The 18,724-nt window shown below is 39.7% G+C and overlaps 1 protein-coding gene and 2 non-coding genes across 3 annotated transcripts in view; 1 reads left to right on the top strand and 2 right to left on the bottom strand.

The window, feature by feature from the left end:
* Positions 1–714: 714 nt before the first annotated feature.
* LOC144584438 (U1 spliceosomal RNA) lies at positions 715–876 on the bottom strand. Its single transcript, XR_013538671.1, has one exon. It is a non-coding gene; the product is annotated as a U1 spliceosomal RNA (small nuclear RNA).
* A 376-nt stretch (positions 877–1,252) lies between these two features.
* Positions 1,253–1,416, top strand: LOC140702230 (U1 spliceosomal RNA). The gene has a single exon (XR_012081326.1). It is a non-coding gene; the product is annotated as a U1 spliceosomal RNA (small nuclear RNA).
* An 821-nt stretch (positions 1,417–2,237) lies between these two features.
* The window catches only part of WDR88 (WD repeat domain 88), a 32,224-nt gene continuing 15,737 nt past the window's right edge, over positions 2,238–18,724 (bottom strand). Inside the window, exons 8-12 of the mRNA XM_072980801.2 lie at positions 9,887–10,071; positions 8,610–8,692; positions 5,950–6,018; positions 2,968–3,060; positions 2,238–2,451 (exon numbers count right to left, since the gene is read on the bottom strand). Of these exons, the coding sequence (XP_072836902.2) occupies positions 2,314–2,451; positions 2,968–3,060; positions 5,950–6,018; positions 8,610–8,692; positions 9,887–10,071 (568 nt within the window). The 3' untranslated portion in view covers positions 2,238–2,313. The remainder of the gene's footprint in view (positions 2,452–2,967; positions 3,061–5,949; positions 6,019–8,609; positions 8,693–9,886; positions 10,072–18,724) is intronic.

Below are 18,724 nucleotides of genomic sequence, written 5' to 3'. Positions count from 1 at the left end.
TTGTTCCAAGACCACTATTGAGAGCACCGTTACCATTGTCTCTCAAGACTGAAGGATGCCTACAATTGTATTGTATGTACTTGTTTTACTGCACTTTATGATATTTGATTTACGCCCCAATTGTATTATTATTATTTTGTATGTATTATTTTGTATATGTATTATTTTGTTATTCTATTGTTTATCTGTTGTAAACTGCCCAGAGTGGCCCCGGATGCCTAATGGGCAATATAATAATAATAATAATAATAATAATAATAATAATAATAATAATAATAATAATAATAATAATAATAATAATAATAATAATAATAATAATAATAATAATAATAATAATTTGTTGTTATTATACCTTTACTTGTACAGTCAAAAACAAGTACTTCTTTAAATCTGTTCTCTGTCTCTACATACATACATGTACAGTGGTGCCTCGATTACCTCGCAAAAACTAGACAATGACTTTTTTGAGCGATGTTACACTTTGCAAAAAGATTGTCATTGCTGCTATGAACGATATTTGGGTCCTTGCCTCAAGATGGTTTTTTTTACCCTGTTTTGCAAGATTCCCCCCCCCCCACTGGAACACACATTAATTCAATGGCAGAAAAAGCCATCTTGCAAAGCATTGCCAATGGGGATATGACTGCAAACTTAAATGATAGAGAATGGCAAAAACAGCCAGAAAACAAAGGGCAAAAAGATTGTAAAAACAGCTGGGAAATCACAAGGGCAATCCTCCATTAACACAAATTATGTAGTTAAGTTCCCCACATTTGGGGAAATCATAGGGATCAGCAGCATCCCAAATGGCAATGGATAAGCCTCCCCCTGAGAAAAACACTTTACAACATGGTGTTTCCCCTCTGAGGTATGAGTTGGAATGGCCCTTTCACTTCCTACCCCCTTCTGTCCCCTGACCCCCCCCAAGTCATGGTGACCCCCTGGCTGCACCTCCCACTCAGTACAGGGCTGCACAGCCCCAGTCCTGCTAGAGGCCAAGAGAGCTCCTCAGTGTTTTGGGGTGCCCCGCAGGACCCCCATCAGGGGCTAAGTGTTCCTCCCACAATCCTCTAATGCACAGGTATTAGCATATGCACTGGGCACCCGAAACACTGAGGAGCTCTCTTGGCCTCTAGCAGGACTGGGGTTGTGCAGCCCTGTACTGAGTGAGAGGTGCAGCCAGGGGGTCACCATGACTTGGGGGGGGGGGGTCAGGGGACAGAAGGGGGTAGGAAGTGAAAGGGCCATTCCAACTCATACCCTGCAGGGCAAATACCATGTCATAAAAGTGTTTTTCCCAGGGGGAGGCTCATCCGTTGCACTTTGGGTGTGTTGCTGATCCCTATGATTTCCCCAAATGTGGGGAATTCAACTGCATAATTTGTGTTAATGGGGATTGTCCTTGTGATTTCCCTGGTTTTTCTAGATTCCTTTTTATCTTTCTTTTCTTATTAGGATCTATTCCAAAGGCAGCAAGTTCTGGTGATTTCTTGTATTGCTTTCTCCCTCTCTTTCTCCCCTGTGGTAAAGGATCAGGGCAAAAGGAGTCATCATTATCAGGAACTAAGGGGCTGCTTTGACTCCTTTTATCCTCTTTCTTTGCTAGAGAGAGAAAAAAAGGGGATGGCCATCTGAGACCCCTTGCATTTCCAAAGGCAGTGCAGGTGAGGGGATTGCTTTTCCCCAATATGGTATGGGGAACTGTGTTTTGCAAGATGATGTCTTCAATGGACAATTTTCACATGACACTGATTTTTCCCCATTGAAAGACATTAAATAGATTTCAATGCATTTCAGTGGGGAACTGGGTTTTGCAAGACAGCGATTTTCGTCTTTTGAGATTGTCTTGCAAGGCACCACTGTATGTCTATGAGTTTATAGATGCCATCCCATACAATCATTTGTTCCATTTATCAACCACTGCAGTGTATATTGTATGGATTGAGTATATATATTCCACCCACTGGATTTGAGTTAAGATGATGTTTTCAATTAAACTTAAGAGCTGCATAAAACTTGCAGTAGAAATGTTGGCAACATCTTTGACATTACCAATTCTTATTTTACCCTTATGAATCAGTGGGACACTTGTAGACCTCTAAACTGATCATGCTCTGCCAGATTTGGCATAAAATTACTTTTAATGTCTTACCACATATATGTGCGTGGGGGTGGGGAGAATTTAAAATTCAGCCTGGATTTTTTTTAAGTTTCTGAATTCCATACATGTAGGCAGATGACTTTAACACATTACATTATGAACACTGAGGTGTGCTTTCTTTAAATTACAATGCATACATTTTTTCCATTGCTTTAGAGATCAGTAGGCAAAGTTGGAGGCACTGGTAAAACATTTTTGGTGTGAGTTGCTAGTCGACAGAAAACACACTTTGTTTCTAATTGGTCTTCATTGTTCTGGAAGATCAGGAAAGATTTCTTACATTCTTCGCACTAGATGTTTTAAAATGAAAAAAAAGTGATTTTAATGTAATACATATATTAAGCTTGAAAATGGAAAGGCATATTATTTTTTTCCTTGCAAATGCAAGGGATTCAAATTGTACATAACTCTATACAGAGACTGTAAAATAAGCCTCCATAGTTGCATTTAGTTCCTCCTAAAATTAATGGAATAAGTTGGTTGCAACTTGTCCCACTGATCTGAAGGACACTAATTGCCTGGAAGGATAGCTCAGAGAGCTAGGTACAGGGGTTGGAAGTTAAGTTCCTTGGTCTCCATAGCCTTGGGCAAGCTGCACGGTTCCAGGGCGCCTCCTGAAGAAGGGAATGTTAAACCAACTCAACCAACTCTGCTCACACAGTATGACTTCTAGGGTTGATTGGGCTCCAAGCAGATACTTAAGTTAGCATATTCTCCAGTAAAGCTCACATAATCCCCCCACACACAATGTTTTGGAAAGCAGTTAACAAGATCTGTCTGTTCCGGAAGACAAATAGTATACTGGCCTTAGCTAACTTAGAGCCTCTTGTTTTTACAGCTTGTATTACCACCGGAATATTGTTAGCATTTCCAATGTCCCATATCCTCAAAGTACAATCCTAAAACATAAAGATCATATTTAAGAGAGTGCTCACACTATACAACTTTATAGAAGTTGAAATGCTATAAAGTTCACCTGAATTACTGTACATTCCTTCCCTCTCCTGCTCTGTACTTAATTAGTCAAATCTATTCCACAGGCTAATGTTACTCACAACCAGACTACAATGATTAATCTAAAATACAATTTATTGCTCAAGATCATCTCTGACAGTTCTCAAAAAGTTTCTACTGCTCCTAAATGCTGTGTGAGACCAAAGGCTTAAGTTTCTCTTTCTTTCCCTGCTGCCCTTGGACCCCACCAGCTATTTAAAAGCAGCCACCAAAAACTTATATTTTGCTATCCAAAGAGAACTCGTCGTGTTACTAATTTGCCTGTCCAAAGGGAGAGAAGAACCCCTTTTTGAACATTTCAGTGAGGACAGCATGTCCCGATTTAAGCAAATTTAGGGGCACAGACAGTCTAAGAGAAAGGAAAGAGACTTTCCCATTTACTGGATCAGCTCTCACTTATTCAGTAATGGGTGTGTTTCACTGAATGCAGGAGACAAGTCAGAGTCAGGCATTTCTGTTTTCAGAAATGGAAGTCGGCCACTGCTTCTTTGTCATAAAATGTTATGGGTAGCCTAACCGCAGCAGCACTTGCCAGGATCAAATGCTAGGGAGCTCCTCCACCCTCCTGGGGATCATTTAAGATCTTCCATACTCAAGAGGAACACAGAATAGAGACATCAGGCAATCAGTTCCTGGATATATTTTCAATTAGCCTGAGACAACAGTGTTCTTCATTATTATAACACCCATTTGTTTAGTTTAGCATTTTAAAATGGTGAAATACCTTGTACACCTGATTTCTGAGATGCATACATCAGGACAATTACACAATGAAATGCATATTTGAAAGAGTATACAAAACCACACATCTCATGTCAGATGTAAGTATTCTGTGCTTAAACTCAGAATAACAGCTCAATTTTATATATTAAAAACTTAGGTTTTTTATTGTAATGTTTCTTCTTTTAAGTAACACTTAGGCAAATTCAAAGTGTAACTTGAAACTGTTTCAGTGGCTGAAATCTTGTTGCCATAAATTATGCTGAGTAAGGCTGATGACACATCAGCTGCTCAATTTTTCAGAAATAAAGCATTGCTGATTTCTTCCTTGAAGGTCTTGAGACTCCTGTAGAATCCATCTCATTGTTGGGAAGCCATTGAGGAGGCACGGAAAAGGGAAGTCATTAGTTAGTGGAAATTGCCACTATGGGAATGATTTAACTGGCAGCAGTGGGTTTCAGCAATTAAAGTCCCTCCACCCATCCCACAGACCTCAATGGCTTTGAAGCAATGAAAGGAGTTCATAGGGGCCTCAGGGAGAAATTCAAAATGTTTTATTTCTGAAAAATTGCTGTGCATAACATATGAAACAGGATTTCAGCAAGTATTTAATGTAGCCTGTGACTACATGGTCAAATACTGTGAGATTTGCTCTGCTTATAACATTTATGAATTCAAACTATTTTTTACTGACCACATGGCACAAAGGCTGATTTGAATTAGTCAAGTCATTGTTGCTTTCAAAGCAGCTTTTCTTCTTTGCCATGGGGGTGTCCTAGTTTTTCAAGCTTTAACAATCCAAATGGACTTTTTCCTGTGTGGTCAGTTGTGGCATGTTCTTTTTAAGATGGGGGACATGTTTGTAGCGGATGTTTCGGTGAGATAAGCAGTTGGGACGTGATGTTCGGGACCGAGGGAACACATCCTCCATATTCTTTTCTCTTCCCAATTGACCTCTGTATTTTTTATTTAAAATTTTAAAAAATTCTTACATTTATGAAATTAGCACTAGATCACCTTATCGTTGGGTCATCGTTATTGTTATTTCCCATATTTATGCCTCATAAAAGAGGTCAGCAGGGGTGGGACTAGAGGAAGGCAGGAAAGAAGTGGGTCTGTGAGCTGGAATGTTAATTGCATCACATTCCAGTATGAAAATAAACTGCCAGGTCAATCCACAGCCCCTGAATGAGCACTGACTGCAATTTAAAATCTAATTCAGGCTGTGAATCAAATCCAGTTTAGTCATATCCTCAGTCTCCTTCTATTTTCCATCTTAAGAGGATATTTATTTCACAAGTTAAACATTAGCCCTTCCCTTCCCCCTATTTCTCCATTGTTTACTATTTTTCTGTATAGAAAGTTCTGGAGAACTCCAAAGTTTACTTGGAAAAATTCTGAATGTTCATTCTCTACTTGAACATCTTAGGTGTCATCTTTTTTATTTTCCATTTTTTGCAGGCGGGGGTTGGAAATTGTTACTTACTGGCTGAAATCCTATTGTGCAGTTACACTAATGGACTTGTGTGTTATACACCAAATCATAAAATTCAGTATGAAACAGAGAATGTCTATAGAGATTTGCTTCCAAAAAATTGTGTAACTATGCAACAGGATTTCAGACATTGTTTTACAAGTATAAAATTTGAAATCTGTTACTAACACATTACTTTGCAGTTGTAGTATAATGTTCATTGTTACAAAAAAACCCAACCTCACCTGAAAATACAAAAATGATTGCAAATCCCTATAAATGGTCCTCAACCATGTTTTTAAAATAATAAGAAACATCATTAATTACACACATAAGATCAATTATGTCAGTTATTTTTTTCCAAGAACATTATTACCTAAAATAAATAAAGCATTTATAGTAACATTGTAACTGAAACACATTACAATCTGTTATACAAAAGATGGGTCTTTTCGTTTGGCTTAATAGCCTAAAATGAATATTGGAAATTTTCTTTTGGCCAAGTCTACTAATAGTTTTTGTGTCATCTTTAAGAATATTTTCCTATAAAGCTTCTTTATTTCTATAAATTTATTGATACCTTTGAGGAGGAAACAAGCCACTTCTTGTCATTACTGATTGCAACGTCTGTCACCCAATCTTTATGACCCTGAAGAGAAAAAATTTCTTAAGATTAAGACAAAAAAAAGGGACCACTTTAATATATTTTAGATTGGAATCCTAAATCCACTTTTTAAAGATGTCCCACTGAATTCATTAGGACATCTTCCTGAGTAAACATTCTTATAATTGGACTTTTACATCATATTTATTTTATTTCAACACAAGTGGAAGCCTTTTCAAGGTGTGAATGCCTATCTCTGTGTCCAAGTCCTCAGGAAACAATTGTTTACAGAGGCATTTTAGTGACTAACTTAATTGTGTTTGCCTTTTTGAACAGAGGAAAGGGGTGTGTGTGTGTGTTAAAGAACAAAATAACTATATTACATCTTCTAGAGTTTCTGCTATATTCCAACATAAATATATTGGCTTCTTTCCAAAGCTAGTCCAATACTTTACATAGTCTCTACAGCTCTCCACAATTATTTCCATAACTATTATAGAAAAACTACAGTTCTGTACCACTTGATGAGAACAAGCCTTTTTCTTGTAGCACTTTTAATACAGATGTTTAGATTATTCTGTCTTTCATAAAAGGACAGCATATGCAGAGGCCTTGCTAATTGCATGTGGCAATTTTACTGCAACTGCCCACCAGTGCTTGTGTAGTCCAAACAAAACTAATCTTAAACATAATCACTATCTTGCCCCACTTTTGCCCTTTAGGGGATGGCTGCTTGCAGGACAATCATAAACCCTATGAAGAAAGACTGAAAGAACTCAGCATGTTTACCCTTGAGAAAAGAAGATTGACGGGAGATATGATAGCACTTTTCAAGTATTTGAAAAGTTGTCATACAGAGGAGAGTCAGGATATGTTCTCAGTCATCTGAGACGGAGACGGCAGGACACAAAACAATACTGTAGGCTTAAGTTATAGGAAGCCAGATTTCAGTTGAATATCAGGAAAAACTTCCTAATCTTAGAGCAGTATGGCAATGGAACCAATTACCTCAAGAAGTGGTGAGTACTCTAATGCTGAAGACATTCAAGAGACATTTAGATAACCACTTGGCAGATATCCTTTGATTTGTATTCCTGCATTGAGCAGGGGATTGAACCCAATGGCCTTATAGGCCGTTAATGATTCTATGATATGTATGCTTATTCAGAAGCAAATCCCACCAGATGTTAATGATGCTTATTCCAAGATAGGTACAGTGGGGTCTCGACTTACGAACGACCCGACTTGCGAACAATTCAAGTTACGAACCTGCCCTATAGGGAAAGTAAGGACTCGACATGCGAACTTCCCTCGAGTTACGAACAGGGAAAAAAGTCCCCCTTCCCTCCCCTTAGAGGCTTCTGGAGGGGGGAAAAGGGTCAGAAACTTAAAAATAAATACTGTACTGTTAAATAAAGTCACTTACCAGGCCTTGGTAGCCCCCAAACCACAGGAAAAAGAGCAGGAAAGAGCTAAAAGCCGACACCCAGAAAGAGCCTGGCAGCCATTTTGTGGTTTTCCCCGCTCCTCTCCCCGCCTAACAGTTGATCGGCTGGCTCTGAGCAGGCTTCTAGAGGCTTGCTCAGCACCTAAAAAGCCTGCCTGAGTGCCTTTGTGCTGAAAAAATCAGCACAACATGCTTTAAAACATTATTTAAAATTGGCTTCGTTTAAAAAAAAAAAGAGTTCTAAAGTGCTGCCTTTAGTCTTCCCTGAACCTAAGGGGAAAAAAGAAAGAAAATATCCCCCTCTAGTGGCAGAAGGCAGAATAGCAGCTTCCCATTAGTTTCCATGGACAGAAAAGAGCAGATACGGATTAAATGGTTTTCAATGCATTCCTATGGGAAATGCAGATTCGACTTAAGAACTTTTCGACTTGAGAACCACCTTCCAATACGGATTAAGTTCTTAAGTCGAGACCCCACTGTAGACATAAGATTGCAACCTAAATAACTGCAATGAATTATTATCAACTACCCTGTGAATTAAGTTGCCTAGCAACTTCTGGCAAATAGATGGATAGGGCTTGGGTGCTGAGAATAGTGCCAGGTTGAAATGTCCACAACATGATTTGTGATATACACCATCATGGAAGCTGTGAATGTTGGGCTATTTAAAAATCATGAAAAATAAGAGGAAGGCACTCGTCAGCATTTAAATCAATACAGTACTATAAGTCCACATTTTTAAAAATGATATATTTAGGGGGCATATAACATGTTCTTTATAATAGCAACATAACCTAGGAGATTCACATTCAAATTTCCACCTATCTAATAAATAATAAATAAATCTATGAAGCTCTTTAAGTAATCATGGGCCAGTCACTGCTTCTTGGTCTAACCTACCTCATAGGACTGTTGTGAGCATACAAGTGAGGAAGAGACCTGTGTGTGCCACGTTGGAGACAATGGGGAAAAGGTAGGATATGAAAGTAACAAACAAGCAAGTGAAGACAAAGGAAAATCCTTATCTGTTCATTGAAACTATTTTGTGGACAAAGCATTAAAAAATAAAATCTTGTTCCACTAATTTGTAATCTGGTCCTTTATAGTTGGAGTGTCACAGTTAACTTCTACAACAGCAAAACCTAACTTCTACAACAGCCTCATTACGAAAGGAAAGCTTATATCATACCTTTAAACTTAGCTTTTTATATGTTTCTTCTAAATCCCAGATAACAATACTTTTATCATAACCTCCAGACACCACAAGGGAAGCTGAAATATAAATTGTAATGTCATATGTGATTGCCTTATGCTTGATAATTAAATCTACAGAACGGAAATACTGCATCAAGAATTGGTGAGCAACAGATAATGTCTATGTAGATTTCTTAACCTTTCAGCAGTTTGCTGCAAAAAGTTACAACTTTTGCATAACTGGGCAATTTTGAAAAAATTTAGGATTTCGGCCAGAGTGTAGCTGCACAATCAGAATAAATCTATATTTCAAACTTCAGATATCATATAGTTTGCATATAGGAATATTTGATTGTGATTAAAGTTCTTCCACTTAAAGCAAACATGAATCTAATTTATGTGCCTATTTGTCAACTTACAGCCTCACAAGACACAGTACACTAGTATAAGAGTCACTGCATCCCGCCATAGATACTTATTCACTTTTACATTTTTTCTCAGGAGCATAATCAAGCCACAGTATAACAGTTTAAATACAATATGATATTGTCACTAACTCAGGTTTTCCAAGCTCAAACCCCAAATGTCTGATAGGAGGTAAGAATAGCCAGTTTAGATTTTGGTGAAAGGATCACTTATCTATCCAGCAGTGTATGATCTTAACAAGTGTCCTCTGGATGGCAAAACACATATCCAACAACAGAACAGTCCTTTTTCTCATGTATAAATGTCACATTAAATAAAACAGAATAGCAGCAATAATTCAGCATGTTATATAATGTGGCATTTTATTTCTCTTCTCACATACTTCCTCATTGTCCCAATGTCTGAGGAAATGAACTTGAGATATAGCACTTAGTCTTTATGGTGCCACAACATTTTCATGTCTTTTTTTTTGTCTGAGATCCATACCAGAGTGATCCTACCCAGAAGCTCCTGACAGAGGCAGAAAGGTGTGGACAGGACAGCTCTGGGAGCGGACTGGTTCACTCCAACAAAAAAGTAATCTGGTTGCCACCTTTAGGAGTGAATTAGCCTATCCCTGCAGTGAATGAAAAATGGGCTAAACACCCATGTCCTCATCAACTTTTGCCATCAAGTTTAGTTCATCTCAGTTAGATAAGCAATTATTTAATCAAAATGGAGAACCATTTCATTTTTCAAAATGAGAACTGAAATAGTGGTTCAACCATGACTGTGTGAGTCATCTGAAATAAACACTGTATACCTTTGTGTAGAAGATGCTGTAAAATGCTGTTCTGCACAACTTACCGTCTTTACTAATATCGCAGCATCCAACAATACCTATATGACCTTGCTCCAAAGTAATGGGTCCATGAGAACGAAATTCCCCTGTTCTGATATCCCATACCTTTATGTCTTCATCCCAACCTGCTGTGCACAAGTAATGACCATCCACGGAGAAACAGCAATCTGAAATTGCATTTCTATGTGCCCTGAAGAAGATTTGAAAATCATTTCTATAGGACACTATAATATTTACAGTTTATTTGTGTCTATGGCAAATGGGATATTTGACCTCAGCACTGATACTGCAGAGAAAGCTAACTTGTTAAGCTACATTTATTCCTGTCTTCTTTGCCTCTGATGTTAGGATCTTTCACCCCTCAGCTTACACCTCTCTACTTTACTGTCTGATCAGCTGTGATCAGTTATGAATGCCAGTACTGGAGAACCAACTGTGAAGTACAAGTAGGAGCAACACTGAGAGACTCCTAGCACTACTATCAATAAAAGGAATAATTTCCTCCGCAACAAAATTTCCTTCTGCTCCTTCTTAACTGATTTTTTTTCTTTGTATGGAAAGAAAAAAAGCCATTGACTTACAATTTATAATCAATATTTCTTTATGTATCAGCTATTCAAGTATCTCTACATTATCTGAAACTTAAGGTATTTTAAACTAACATTTAACATGCTTAAAAGACAAGAATAATCAATAGTGTAATAAAATCCAGTGTGTTCTGTATTTATTAATTAGTATCAGAGCACCTCACAATTTAAAATTACGGAGGTGTATGAAATATAGGAAAAATTAAAAATGAATTAAAACCTTAATATGATTAGACTTCTTTTGCCCAGTAGCATTATCTTCACCATTTGCTAGATCTTTCTTTGTGCATGTGCTGAAAACACTGGAAAACATTTTCTTTAAGAAATAAATCTTTTCTCTAAGAAAGAAAATCTAAAACTTCAGAATTTTGCAGGGCCACAAATTCTGATGTGGAAGAAAAATAAAAAATACTTAAACTCCTAACAATAAGTGCCCCACCCCACTCTAGCAAAGAAGGGAATAAACAGACCGACAACATATTGGAAAAATTAAGTTCACAACCTTATTGGTTACAACAGCAGTACCCATGGCTCTGGACAGGACCCAGCACATCAGTCACCTTGTGTGTCATTTTGATATCATCAGCCACCATGTCAGCTGCCAGCTGAGGTCACCCCAGGAATGACAGTGTCACTGAGGAGGAGGAGTGGCCTCTGGCACCCAAGCTAAGCTTGACCATGCCGTTGCCCCCATCTTTCTTAATGGAATGCTACCAAATACCAGGAATGTAAGATCTATGAACCTTGGGAAGCTGGAGGTGGTCAAACAGGAGATGGCAAGAATAAACATGGACATTCTGGGCATCAGTGAACTAAAATGGATGGGAATGGGTGATTTCAACTCAGATGATTATCATGTCTACTATTGTGGGCAAGAATCCCGTAGAAGGAATGGAGTAGCCCTCATAGTCAACAAAAGAGTGGGAAAAGCCGTAATGGGATATAATCTCAAAAATGATAGAATGATGTCAATACGTATCCAAGGCAGACCTTTCAACATCACAATAATCCAAGTTTATGCACCAACCTCCATTGCTGAGGAGACTGAAATTGAACAATTTTATGAAGATTTACAACACCTTCTAGAACTGACACCGAAGAAGGATGTTCTTCTCATTCTGGGGGACTGGAATGCTAAGGTAGGGAGTCAAGAGATAAAAGGAACAACAGGGAAGTTTGGCCTTGGAGTTCAAAACGAAGCAGGGCAAAGGCTAATAGAGTTTTGTCAAGAGAACAAGCTGGTCATCACAAACACCCTTTTCCAACAACACAAGAGGTGACTCTACACATGGAAATCACCAGATGGGCAACATCGAAATCAGATTGACTATATTCTCTGCAGCCAAAGATGGAGAAGCTCTATACAGTCAGCAAAAACAAGACCTGGAGCTGATTGTGGCTCTGATCATCAGCTTCTCATAGCAAAATTCAAGCTTAAACTGGAGAGTAGGAAAAACCACTGGGCCACTCAGGTATAATCTAAACCAAATCCCTTATGAATACACAGTAGAAGTGAAGAACAGATTTAAGGAACTAGATTTGGTGGACAGAGTGCCTGAAGAACTTTGGATAGAGGCTCGTAACATTGTACAGGAGGCAGCAACAAAAACCATCCCAAAGAAAAGGAAATGCAAGAAAGCAAAGTGGCTGTCCAACGAGGCCTTACAAATAGCAGAAAAGAGAAGGGAAACAAAATGCAGGGGAGATAGGGAAAGTTACAGAAAATTGAATGCAGACTTCCAAAGAATAGCAAGGAGAGACAAGAGGGCCTTCTTAAATGAACAATGCAAAGAAACAGAGGAAAATAACAGAAAAGGAAAAACCAGAGATCTGTTCAGGAAAACTGGAGATATTAGAGGAAAATTTTGTGCAAAGATGGACATGATAAAAGACAAAAATGGAAGGGACCTCACAGAAGCAGAAGACATCAAGAAGAGGTGGCAAGAATACACAGAGGAATTATATCAGAAAGTTTTGGATATCCCGGACAACCCAGACAATATAGTTGCTGACCTAGAGCCAGACATCCTGGAGAGTGAGGTCAAGTGGGCCTTAGAAAGCCTGGCTAACAACAAGGCCAGTGGAGGTGATGGCATTCCAGTTGAACTATTTAAAATCTTAAAGGATGATGCTGTTAAGGTGCTACATTCAATATGCCAACAAGTTTGGAAAACTCAACAGTGGCCAGAGGACTGGAAAAGATCAGTCTACATCCCAATACCAAAGAAGGGCAGTGCCAAAGAATGCTCCAGCTACCGGACAATTGCACTCATCTCACACGCCAGCAAGGTTATGCTCAAAATCATACAAGGTAGGCTTCAGCAGTATGTGGACCGAGAACTCCCAGAAGTACAAGCGGGATTCCGAAGGGGCAGAGGAACTCGAGACCAAATTGCCAACATGCACTGGATTATGGAGAAAGCCAGAGAGTTCCAGAAAAACATCTACTTCTGCTTCATTGACTATGCAAAAGCCTTTGACTGTGTGGACCACAGCAAACTATGGCAAGTCCTTGTCGCAAACACGGGTTCGAAAACACACGTGTAAGCTTGGACAGAGAGCAATCAGGAGTTTGCACATGCTAAAATGGGCTGAAAGAGTCCAATTCAGCTAGCCATGCTACAACACTCCTTCTCACAGGTCTGCCCACATAAGAACACCCTGGTACTCTCAGATATTATTGTGAAAAGGTCAAGTGGGCTTTGTAGTCCTTAGACTTAACTTGCACCACTGACAGGACTCTAAGTAAGCTAGGCCGAGGCAGCACTCTCAGATGACCCTATGACAAGTGTACTGTTCAGGAAAACAAATGAGTTTTATAATTTTTATTTTATTAAAGAAAAAGCATGTTACTAAGTATCAAAGCCAAATCAAACCAAAACAAATAAACTAGCATTGTGCTGTTTAGTTACACAGATGTAGTGAGGCAAAGAAAACATGAAAAATATAAAAGAGTTCAAAAACCTTATAAAAACACAAAAAAAAACCATTAAAATAAATAAAAACAGTTCCAGTCTAGGAAATCATTAGTAAAAACAAAATAATCCAAGTTGGTTATAAAAAGGCTATAGTCCTCAGTGATACTATAGAATAAAAACCCCTAAACAAAAGTAAAAATCCCTTATATGTCCCATAGTCCTTAGTAAAGAAAAATCCAGTAAATATACCATAGTCCTTACAACATTACAAGAGCATAGTCCATATGGAGTATTCCAAGAAAAGAAGTCCATAAAGAATATTCCATAGAACAGTCCATAGAAAATAGTCCATGCACAGTCCTTAGGAAAAATCCCATAAGTCCAAAAGTAATCCAGCAAAGCATAGGAACCAGTCCATGTAGGTAGGCCACCAGCCTGTCTCGAAAGACATTAGGGTGAGTCCCAAATGGCTGAAGAGTAGGTCACGAATCACTGAAAGGTCGGTCTTGGAAAGACAAAGTCCATAGAGAAAAAGTTCCTTTTTCAAGAGTAACTGGCAAGGGCTCATCGCACCTTCCCACGATGTCATCCAATCAGAGTTCGTTACTAGGCAAACAGTCCTGTTACATCACATGACTTCCTTCCCATACGCACCAGATGTTATTTGGGTTTTCTGTGGTTTATCAAAGAGTCACAACAATTCCCATCTATCTAATCACACAGAGTCCTTTCTCAGGCTTTCAGAATAACATTCTCTCTGCTCGCCTAGAAAACAACTTGTCAGCATAGCACAGATACTTTATACAAAGAAACAAGATGGAACCTCTCTGGCTCATTTCTTAATTACAAAACCCATATGCCTTAAAAGATTTTAACTCAAAAACCCATCTCATCACAGTCCTAAAAGAAATGGGCATGCCTGACCACCTTATCCATCTCCTGAGAAACCTATATGTGGGACAGGAAGCAACAGTTAGAACTGGATATGGAACAACGGATTGGTTCAAAATTGGGAAAGGAGTACGACAAGGCTGTATATTGTCACTCTGCTTATTTAACTTATATGCAGAATACATCATGCGGAAGGCCGGACTGGAGGAATCCCAAACTGGAATTAAGATTGCAGGAAGAAATATCAACAACCTCCGATATGCAGATGATACCACTCTGATGGCGGAAAATGAGGAGGAACTAAAGAACCTTGTAATGAGGGTGAAAGACGAGAGTGCAAAAAACGGTCTGAAGCTCAACATCAAAAAAACTAAGATCATGGCCACTGGTCCCATCACCTCCTGGGAAGATATGGAGGCAGTGACAGATTTTACTTTCTTGGTCTCCATGATCACTGCAGATGGAGACAGCAGCCCCGAAATTAAAAGACGCCTGCTTCTTGGGAGGAAAGCAATGACAAACGTTGACAGCATCTTAAAAAGCAGAGACATCACCTTGCCAACAAAAGTCCGAATAGTCAAAGCTATGTTTTTTCCTGTAGTGTTGTATGAAAGTGAGAGCTGGACCACAAAGAAAGCTGACCGCCGAAAAATTGATGCCTTTGAATTGTGGTGCTGGAGGAGACTCTTGAGAGTTCCCTGGACTGCAAAGAGAACAAACCTATCAATTCTAAAGGAAATCAACCCCGAGTGCTCATTGGAAGGACAGATCCTGAAGCTGAGGCTCCAGTACTTTGGCTATCTCATGAGAAGAGAAGACTCCTTGGAAAAGACTTTGATATTGGGAAAGTGTGAAGGCAAGAGGAGAAGGGGACGACCGAGGATGAGATGGTTGGACAGTGTCATCGAAGCAACCAACATGAATTTGACACAACTCCGGGAGGCGGTGGAAGATAGGAGGGCCTGGCGTGCTCTGGTCCATGGGGTCACGAAGAGTCGGACACGACTAAACGACTGAACAACCAAATACCAGGTGGTTCTTGGTCCACAGTTTCACCCCCACCTCTAAATTGAGCCAAATGCCAAAGTTGTAACAGAAAGTAAGGGATGCATTAACACTAACAATTACAATATTGATCAAAGGGGAGCAATCCTGCATGCACACACCACTGATTTGTGTAGAGATGGAGGATTGGAAGGCTGCCAAATCAAGACACTGTAGGTAGGAGAGGTGAGTGTTTTTAGATTAACACCAGGAAGGGACCTGGAGTAACCCCTAAGAATTCTGTATTCAGAAGGACCATGTGCTCAGTTTTACAGCAAGGGCCATGTGCTCAGCTTAACAGGAAGGGTGTGTGTCCTTAACAGCAAGGGCCATGTACTGACCTTAAGAGGAAGGGAGTCTGTCCTGATTACAGTGGACCCTCGACTTACAGACAGCTCCACTTACAGACTTTTCGAGTTACAGACTTCTCTGGCCGCAAAATTTAGGTTCGACTTGCAGCCAGAGAATCGACCTACAGACCGGGAAAAAAATGGAACAAAAACAGCCAGTTACGGATTAATCAGTTTTCAATGCATTGTAGGTCAATGGAGCCTCGACCTACAGACTTTTCTACCTGCAGCCACCATTCCAATATGGATTAATTCCGTACGTCAAGGGTCCACTGTACTGCTGAGAGCTGTAAGTAGCAGCTGTGAGTTCTGGGAAGGCCTTTTGATTGCTGACTCTGAACAGAACACAGTTTGATGGGGGAGGCCAAGGGAGAGGCCCCTAACAAAAAAAAATTCGGATGTTTGAAAGTAGTTCTATATTAGTGAACTTTCTCACCTATGTTCAAGATAACAAAATAAAGCAGAAGGGTATTCACAGACAACCACATTAATGCAAAAAGCTAATGGGGATTATTGAGGGAAGAAACACTTCAGTTGTAGTTGCCTACAAAGTTTGTGCAATGTTTGTCTTTGTGCCTGAGTGTAACATGGCATACACATCCAGTAAGTGCAAACTGTTGGCATTATTAGAAGAAAAAGTGTGAGAACTGGAGCAGCAAGTAGCCACACTTAAGGCTATAAGGGAAGATGAAGTGTACATTGACAGAAATCTTGGGCAGCGGCAGCAGTCAATAGAGGCACTGGAGGGGGGAAAAGCAATAAGAGAAGACAGAGGAGGAAAATGCTGAGGAGAGAGCAAACATAGGGGAGGAACCACCATGGAAAAGAGTCACAGTTAGGAGCAAAAGAAGAAGACTATCTTCACCTTTGGAAATGCAAAATTGCTTTCATGTTCTTCATGAGGAGTCTGGCAGAAAACAAGTGGACAAAGCCAGGTGGAGGCACTGAACCCTTACCCTACAAAAAAAGATGAGAAGAGTACAGTAGTTGTAATAGGAGACTCCCTACTGTGGTGGGATGGAAATTGAAGTATGCCAGGAAGATCCATGGACCCACCAGGTGTGCTGTCCCAGAGCACAGATTAGGGATGTGAAAGAAGAATTGACATCACTCATAAAACACACAGACACATATCCCTTTCTTCTCAGTCATGTGGCTACAAATGACACAGCCAAAAGCAAATTCAAAGAGATCAAATCAGATTTTGAAGTTCTGGGAAGGAAATTTAAGAACATTGGGGCCCATATTGTTTTCTCATTCATCCTACCAGTACTTGGAAGAGGAATAGAAAGGGAAATGACTGGCTAGGTGAATGGCTCACTACAAAGGTGGTTTCAACATGATGGATTTGGTTTTTGGGATCATGGGCTAACCTTCCTAGAAGATGGACTGCTAGCAAGAGATGGCTAGCACTTCACAAGGATTGGGAAGAATGTATTCGGCCACAGCATGAAGAACACCATCAGGAGGGCTTTGAATTGAACTGAAGGGGGCAGGGAGACACAAGCACAGATAAATGAAGATGACACAAAATTAAGAGGAGTGGACCAAACAATGCTAATGATATGTTTTTTAAGCTATTTCTGTGTTTGTTAGAATGGGTTTTGTAGTCATAAGATTGTCTTAATCACATCCATATTGAATTTAATGTCTGTGTCCGTACCAGGGATTTCGCATGCTGTTTTCAACTGCATAGCTCTCAGCCTTATCTCGTTGCTAGGAGGACTACAGAGCTGCAGTATTTGTAGTCATAACAATTCCTTGCACCTGCAAGATTCCCATGGGAAACTTAGGCAGGACAAGATACTTTTTGCTTGTTCCTACTTGGTTGTCCTGTAGAGGAAGAAGGAGGGGGAAGAGTTGTAAAATGGTGTTTGACTGAGAGAGGAGAAGAGGACAAGGAGAGCCGTCTTTCCCAAAATGGATTATAACTTTTGAATGGAGCCTTTTTGCCAACATGGACTTTTGGATTACAACTGGACTCTAACCTTTCCTGTTGGACTATGGACTATGGAGTCACTGGATACGTAAGAAAAACAACGTCTATGCATAATTCTAGCTTAGTATGTTTTTCTTGTGTTATTTTTCTTAGCTGGAGTTTGTGGGGTGGTCTATCTGACTTGACATGGAAATGTTACTAAATGATTTACTATGCTATAATCTGAATTCTGTTTAGAACTATATTTCTCAATAAAAGCAATAATGTTTAAGATTGCATGCATTGGTCTCTTGTACAAACTAGCCTAACTAATTGGCCACAAATATTTTGCTACCACATAGAGCCCAGATTTTACCTGAGTGTTAACTCATGGATTGTCTGTGTTTCTTGCCTTTTCTTAACAAAGGGGATTGACTTGAGGAAAGAGATTCAGTGCAGGGCCTGGTTGAGAATTTGGGCTCATCTTAGCCACATAAGGACTGACTAAATCTCTGGAATCTCTCTATCTCCAGCTCCCCTAAATCTCCTTGGAGACGGGGGTAGCTTACAGAGGTCAATAATAACATTGACATACTATGGTAGGTTTCATCTACTACCCCTTCACAGATTGTTGCCTTGTTGTGGCGAGGGAGCTTGAGTAATTCAGAGAAGCTATGCGCTATGCCATGCAGGGACACCCAAGACGGACAGGTCATAGTAGAGAGCCACTCCAGTATCTTTGCCAAGAAAACTCCATGGACAGAAATAAAAGGCTAAAAGATATGAAGCTGGAAGATGGGCCCCTGAGGTCAGAAGGCATCCAACATGCTACTGAGGAAGAGTGGAGGACACATACAAGTATTTCCAGAGCTAATGAAGTGGTTGGGCCAAAGCTGAAAGGACGCTCAGCTGTGGACATGCCTGGAAGTGAAAGGAAAGTCCGATGCTGCAAAGAAAAATAGTGCATAGGAACATGGAATGTAAGATCTATGGACCTTGGTAAGCTGGAAGTGGTCAAACAGGAGACGGCAAGAATAAACACTGACATCCTGGACGATAGTGAACTAAAATGGACGGGAATTGGTGAATTCAATTCAGACAATTATCATATCTACTATTGTGGGCAAGAAGCCCA

This window comes from Pogona vitticeps, chromosome 10, assembly GCF_051106095.1.
Source record: "Pogona vitticeps strain Pit_001003342236 chromosome 10, PviZW2.1, whole genome shotgun sequence".
In the NCBI taxonomy this organism is placed as follows: domain Eukaryota; kingdom Metazoa; phylum Chordata; class Lepidosauria; order Squamata; family Agamidae; genus Pogona; species Pogona vitticeps.
Note: the sequence above shows the minus strand (reverse complement) of the source record. Positions and strands in the feature narration are given on the sequence as shown.